Source organism: Nansenia antarctica, assembly GCF_963989245.1.
Source record: "Nansenia antarctica genome assembly, chromosome: 10".
Lineage (NCBI taxonomy): Eukaryota > Metazoa > Chordata > Actinopteri > Argentiniformes > Microstomatidae > Nansenia > Nansenia antarctica.
Window position 1 is genome coordinate 4,857,885 of NC_137680.1, and position 7,500 is coordinate 4,865,384.

A 7,500-nucleotide genomic window follows, 5' to 3' on the forward strand; every position below is an offset into this window, starting at 1 on the left:
TTAAATCCCAAAGTTTCTCAAAATGATGATAATTCAAAGAATCCACCTCAAGTCTGAATATGAATACTCAGTGTTTGTGATATATAACATACATCTTATATTAACCGTAACATTATATTATATTAACAAGTTGTTTCTAATAGTGTTATGTTCCCTGTCTGCCTGTAGAACCGACTGCGGGAGCTGAACGACCAGAAGGTTTACATCGCCTGCCAGGGCTGCCTCGCAACAACTGTCAACGACTTCTGGCAGATGGTATGGCAGGAGAGCACCAGGGTGATCGTCATGACAACGAGGGAGGTCGAGAAGGGACGGGTCAGTGTCCCGAAAAAAGAATGCCATGCCTGGAGAAATCAAGTCAAATAGATTTTTTAGCTCTTATGATTTCAATGAGTAATAATAATATACTTTAAAATATGGACAACAATGTTGATAGCTCTTACAGCTCTACATGCATAACAGTATTATATCTCTGTTCATTCTCCTCATTGTTCTTCCTCCTCCTCCATGTGTTGTTTCCTCTGTAGAATAAATGTGTCCCTTACTGGCCAGAGCTGCAGGGCAGGAAGGAGGTGGGCAGCTACGTGGTCTCCTGTGTGTCTGAGAGAGATGCCATTGACTACAAGGTCCGGGTCCTGGAGCTCGCCCCCCGGGACCAGGTAGAGTAAAGACCCTCCTGCTGAATCGCTCTGAATCATCAACACTGTCATTACTACACACACACTGCACACCACAGCGGAGCGCAGTGGTCTTAGCTACAGTGTCTTGTCAGGGACTGCTATTCCAATAAACCATAACTACTCAAACTGCCTGTTTAGGCTTTCTTTTCGACTGGCTTTACTTGTGGCTTACAGATGTGTTTATTTTTAGTTTTTTTTAAAGTTATTTTTTCTGAGTGGGACAGTCCCCACTCATATTTTCCATTTTTTATTGACAGATATAGTAGAGATTTTAGACAGGAAGGATGGGTGAGAGAGAGAGAGGAGGGATGTCATGCAGGATATGTCCCCGGGCGGAATAAATCGAACCGGGGACCCTGCGGTTACATGGTCAACGCTTAACCCGCTACGCCACCTAAGCGCCCCGGCTTACAGATGTGTTTTAAGTGGACACAGCTGCCCAAGTGACCCAGACTGTGTGCCATATTTGGGTTTGTGATATGCAGAGATAAAGAGTTATAGAGTTATACAACTATTGTGTTGTGTTCTGACCCGTCTCTACTCTGCCACCTTGTGACGTTAGAATTATAAGGTTCTATCTCAATTTTTGTCAAAATTTAGTTTTTTTACATAATCTGATCCATTAGGTGTTTATTAATGCCTGTGTGGTGTTATTTTTTAAATGTTGACATTTTTTTAGTTAGTAATTCATAAAATACAAAGGTTCCATCTCACAAAACATAATGGAATGTAAAAACGTTGACGCTCAATATCTCTGAACTGCCCTAAACAGAGATAGAACCTTATCATTCTAAACGGAGATAGAACCTTCTCATTCTAAACGGAGATAGAACCTTATCATTCTAAGCGGAGATAGAACCTTATCATTCTAAGCGGAGATAGAACCTTATCATTCTAAGCGGAGATAGAACCTTATCATTCTAAGCTCACGGCCTTCTGTTCCAGACGGACTCGGTCCGTACCATCTGGCACTACCAGTACCTGAGCTGGCCCGACCACGGGGTGCCCCAGGAGCCAGGAGGGGTGCTCAGCTTCCTCACGCAGGTCAACTCCAAACAGGCCGAGTTCCGAGACGCTGGGCCAATGGTCATCCACTGCAGGTAAACTGACGGCTGTATTAGCCAATGGGGTGAGAGCAGGGCCGGTCCTAGGCATTTAGGTGCCCTAGGCGAGAGTATGATTTGATGCCTCCACCCTCCCCCAAAATTTTAGGGATGCCACCACCACCACCACCACATTAAGCCACCAGTACTGCCTCATCACCACCCACACATTCAACAGTAAAAATATGGACAACAATGGTTTCAAGACAAAAATAGACAGTAGGCTGAGACATACTTTCATAGAGACATTTTTTATATTTTTTGGGCATTTGGCGCCCCATATGGGTCTAGAGAAGTAGGAAGGAGGAAGGAGACACCCGAAGGGGTGAATTCAGAGTGTGTGATGATGTCACAGAATATAGCGAACAAGGTTGGAATGCGTCGAACACATGTTCCTTATGGAATGACCCTAACCCACGTGACGGGGTGCGACCGATTCTTTTCGGTTTACAGCTGAGGCGCAGTGTATGGCTAGATACAGTGGTTTTGATGGTTGGGTCACAAACATTCAGAACTTTTACTTACTCTATCAATTAGGATAACCATGTCTGTTTCATTAAACATCTACGTACAGTATCTATAATGTCCAAGCCAACTTAATATACTGTGTTATGTAAGGATTGGTTAGTTGATAAGAATTTCATTGTTCAAGGTTAAGATTATCTTTTTTTTTCAGGATTAACATTAGTTGTTAAGATTAGTTGTAGTACTCAATGTTTTCAGTCAACTGACAGTTTATCCTATAGGAATGTTCCCCTTGTGATACCTAGTATAGTGAGATGTCTTGTACGGTTTGAAGTTGTTGGTCAAGAGACTATTTGTGGTAAGCAGAAATGGTATCTATGACAATAGAGTGTTTACAAGGCTGTAGGAATACAGCTCAGTTTCCATCCTCACACAGGACAACCCCCATTCAGTCCTTCATTGAACCAAATGGTCACCGTTCTTGGTGTGTGTGAAGAGGCCGTTTGTGTGTGAACTTTTTTTCATTCATGATCACTCCACAACCTCACATTGCAGAACAACCCAGCTGTGATCCTGTTCCAATCAACATCCAACACTATTGGTTCTTTTCTATATAGTTTGACCGTAATCCTGACCTTTGACCTGTGTATATGTCTTTCTTGTGTCCCTGTTCAGTGCTGGAATAGGTCGGACAGGCACCATTGTGGTGGTGGATATGATCATCGAGACCATTGACACTAAAGGTGAGTTATTGTCTTCAAATGAGACCTAGATGTTTTGTCTGACTGCGATAATGTGTTAGAATTATATTGTTTGACGATCAAATCTTCTGCCAACGTTCTGAAATACAATAAAATAACATCCTGGGTGTTTTGTCCTTTCTGTTCCCCGTCGTCTGTCCCTTACCTCCGTCTCTCCATAGGCCTTGACTGTGACATCGACATCCAGAAGAGCATCCAGATGGTCCGGGAGCAGCGCTCGGGCATGGTGCAGACGGAGGCCCAGTACAAGTTCATCTACCTGGCCGTGTCTCAGTACATCGAGGCCACTAAGACCTCACTTATGGCCTGCAAGGTGAGGGAGCTAGGGGGAAAGGCCGGTGGGGTGGGGTGGTTAGTGGTAGTGGGCTGACTGGTAGTGGGGCTTACTTGGTAATGTGCTGAGTGGTAAATGGCAGTACCTCCAGTACCGACATGTCAGGTGAGGTTACTGATGTGTGTGGTTACAGTACGTAACATACTTTTCAGAGAAATAGGTGTGCAAAGGGCAGCTGGAGTAAGATAAGGGCAGACATGGGAAGATAAGGGACGATAGACATGGGGTTAAGGGGTGATACTTCACTAAGTACAGTAGATCAATGAGTTCTGGTGGAAAAAACAGCAGGGAGTGATGCAAAATAATATGATTCTTCAGGGTCAGAGAGGGGATCTGTGTCAAATCACACCTGTCACTTTTGTCTTGCCTCGAGCTAGCGATCGTTTTGGCCTCCAGACAGATATCTTATCAGAGGCTTCATTGTGAAAGATGAAGATCGATACACAAAGAGAGAGAATGCTAATGTATTGACTATAACTTCACCCCTGCATGGTGACTCTCTCCCTGACCCATCGATCCTGTGTAACTGACTCACTTCTCATTTGCAGGGAGTTGAGACAGAGTACGGGAACTTGCAGCCCAAACACCAGGCAGCCAGCCGGAAGGTCTCAAAGTAAGTGTGTGTGCTTGTGTGTGTGTGTGTGTGTGTGAAAGAGAGAGAGAGAGAGAGCGAGAGCCCTGTGCATATTCCCATCTCTCCTCTAAACCGCATACTCATTTCTCACTCAGGTCAAAGCTCTCTCAGTCACAGTCTTCGGCTTACGCAAGCAGTTTTCTGGAAGGCTAGCAGAGTTGTGCAATGCCTTCGTTTGGTGAGAAGGAAGGACGGTACATAGAGCAGCTGGTTTCCTATGCAGGTTCAACAAGCCCCTTGTGACTAATGACTATAAGCCATATTGAAAGTGGGGCCATTGTTTGTTGTTCACTGTGCCTGCCCCCCCCCCCTCCATCCCTCTCTCTCTTTCTACATCCCTCTGTTGTCAGACTCAACTGAATGGGCACGTTTGTGTGACCTGTGGAGGGGGGGGGGCTTGGCTAGGTTACCCTGCTGTAACCTGCTGTACCCCCAGAACCCCCTGGCTCTGGAGAGAATAGACCAATTACAAAAATAACAACACAGAACGCACACTTAACTGATGCAGTCACAAAGCCAGGTCGAATCTTGGCCTGTCAGCTCCGACAAACTCTCCCCACCGACAAGGACTGTATCTCTAACAAGGGTTCACATTGCATACCGACTTCTCGGGGAGGGGTTTAGACCAGTGTAAACAATGTAAATCAATATAACAGTTATAGGGGTGCCCCTGATTTGGTATAGGAAATACAGCAGAAGTACCCAGTGCTTAATTCCCGGGCACCCCTGTAATAAGAACCCTGACTCTAGTACAGTATTCGGTTGTTAAGTCGTGAAGTTTTTCCGGGTCCAATGTTGGCTGAGGCGCTCTCTTCGAAATGCCTCAGTAATAATAATCATTCATTATATTTATATAGCGCTTTTCCGAGGCTCAAAGACCCTGACAATTATGGGGAAAACGGGAAAGTGCTGCGTCCCTTGTTGTATGAATAGATCCGAGTCTAAAAAACGATTGAACTGTCATTCTACCGCTGTAGTACACTGGTACTCTGGTGCAGGGAATTTCTGGTTTGGACCCGGAAATTGCTAAACGTCACGTTTGACGTCAGACTTAACAACCGAATACCACAGTGAGAAGTTGGCACTGCTTGGCATGGATGACTCAGTGCCCCCCCCATTAGTGTTTTGTGAGCTATTGAATGGTTCCTGTTTGGAATCCATCTAATTACCGTTTCCTCTAACTCCTAGTGTCGTTCATTAACTGCTCGTAACCTTCTGTGGGACTGATTTTAGTATGTGTGTGATGCAGAACTGTGTTGAATCAATTATCATTGAGATTGCTGGGAAATGACACAATGAGGAATATGGTTCACAGCATCGTTATCTCTAGATAAGAGAACCTGTCATAACCCAGTGAACCCGCAGACACGTCGTGAGCTTAGAATTATACGGTTCTGTCTCCGTTTAGGGTAGTTCAGAGATATTGAGCGTCAAAGTTTTTACATTCCATTATGTTTTGTGAGATGGAACCTTTGTATTTTATGAATTACTAACTCAAAAATGTCAACATTTTAAAAATAACACCACACAGGCATTAATAAACACCTAATGGATCAGATTATGTAAAAAACTCAAAAATGGAGATAGAACCTTATAATTCTAACGTCACGACGTCATGTTGTATTCTCTCTCTTCTCTTCCTCTAGGAACAGGGAGGACGTGTACGAGAATCTGTCCAAAGGAAAGAAAGACGTCAGGAAGCAGAAGTCTGAGGAGAAGAAGGGTGGTTCTGTGAGGAAGAGATAGAAAAGGGTGGATAGAAAAAAGAGAGATAGAAAGAGGGTTTTTCCATTTTCCACTGATGTTGATGATATTGCATTTGATTCATGTTATTTTGTTTTTTTACTTTTTATCATTAGGGACCTAAAGATGTATTTGTTTGTTCATTTATTTCAAGTGACTAGTGCCTATGGAATTAATATACAACAACAAAACACATGTGGGCGCAATGATATTATGCAATATCGGTTCAATAAAAAATGTATGTGAAAGCCATTGATTGTGTGAATGTAGATTGAGATTCAATCGATTGTGTATGTTATTTAAAAGTGGGGGCCTATAGCCTACAGTACATTTGCATATGGGTCATTCTTTTTTATAGGGTGCCATTTGGACTTCATAACTTCAGAAAAATAAATTGTTGATTTACCTATATTTGAATGTTCTATTAAATAAAGGACATATCTAACTTGCTGAAAAACATAGAGGTCGAGCTCAGGCACCTAAATTGTATTTTATTTAGAATACACTCTGTTAGTTGAATAGGGCTAACAGGGTGGACACTAACAGGGTGGACATTTTGAGTTAAAGTTAGCCTTTAGCTTGCCTGTGTTAGCATAATGCCTAGCATGACCATGAATACTTGATGAGGAATATAATTTGCACTAAACTCTTTTTTTTAATTATTCAATTTGATTGATCTCCTCAATATTTAGGCCTAACGGGATGGACACGTTATGGTCAACCACATTAAACTCACGTGATAAAAACACCAAAATCAGATGGTAAAAGAGGTAGACGATCACACAGCTTACCACATTTGAATTTCCCTCCACTGGTGTGATGTCACCTCATGAGAGTGATGTGATTGAGAAATATGTTTTGTTTTTTAAAGGGACATTAACACAGCTCAACAGGGTGGACAGTGACCGCAGGGACAAACATACCACCTTCATTTTTTTTGGGGGGGGGGATAAAAACTATATCTAAATTAAATAATAATAACATATTTGGAAATGTAGATGTTTTTATTAGTTATTTTTTAGAAGTTGAAGTTGAATGAACAACACTGGGGACATGGCAAAATCCCAATTACATCGTTAACCAAAGCTTTTAAAATGTAAAAAAAAAAAAAAAACGTAAAAGCCCATATCATTGTATTAATAATAAATAACAATTGACTATACATGAAAAAACTAATGGAATTAGTATTTGTCCAAATTTAGACAAAATACAACATGATTTGTACTGGGGACGGAAAAAAGGCACCCTATATAAAAAAAGACCCATATAATAAAAATGGCACAAATGATGTTGTAGGGCTTGTAACATAATTACAATTAGGTAATAGGCTAGGTGCACGATCTCACTACTTCCTGAAAGGCAACTGGTATGAACATATCCTGTCTCACTCTATTGGTTTAATTGATTAATCAGCTGTGCACTGTGTGTTCCAACAGTTTACCGCACAGCTGATTAATCAATTAAACCAATAGATGAGACAGGATATGTTCATACCAGTTGCATTTCAGGAAGTAGTGAGATCGTGCACCTAGTCCTAGCCTATTAGCTGGACGATATAAGAGTCGACGTATCTCTATAATTAGCTATTGTGTTTAGACTAAACACTAACATTGGGCGCTGGTGACCCCCGTTGACCGGGCTGCTGCAGCTGGGAAGAAAACCTTCGTAGAGATGAATGAACCTTCCCCCCCCCCGTCTCTCCTCCACATGTGGTGTTGTACACAGAACAAAGTCTGTTCTCCAAACTCAGCCGCGAAAGTAAAGCGGGGTGACATAATAA

The 7,500-nt window shown here is 42.4% G+C and overlaps 1 protein-coding gene across 3 annotated transcripts in view; it reads left to right on the forward strand.

The window, feature by feature from the left end:
- ptpn6 (protein tyrosine phosphatase non-receptor type 6) overlaps positions 1 to 5,964 on the forward strand; it is a 20,984-nt gene extending 15,020 nt beyond the window's left edge. For all 3 annotated transcript variants that reach the window (XM_080540303.1, XM_080540305.1, XM_080540304.1), the window contains 7 exons: positions 169 to 315; positions 528 to 659; positions 1,626 to 1,780; positions 2,924 to 2,991; positions 3,171 to 3,322; positions 3,892 to 3,956; positions 5,624 to 5,964. In XM_080540303.1, coding sequence (XP_080396429.1) covers positions 169 to 315; positions 528 to 659; positions 1,626 to 1,780; positions 2,924 to 2,991; positions 3,171 to 3,322; positions 3,892 to 3,956; positions 5,624 to 5,723 — 819 coding nt within the window. In that variant the 3' untranslated portion in view covers positions 5,724 to 5,964. The remainder of the gene's footprint in view (positions 1 to 168; positions 316 to 527; positions 660 to 1,625; positions 1,781 to 2,923; positions 2,992 to 3,170; positions 3,323 to 3,891; positions 3,957 to 5,623) is intronic.
- The last annotated feature ends 1,536 nt before the right edge of the window (positions 5,965 to 7,500 follow it).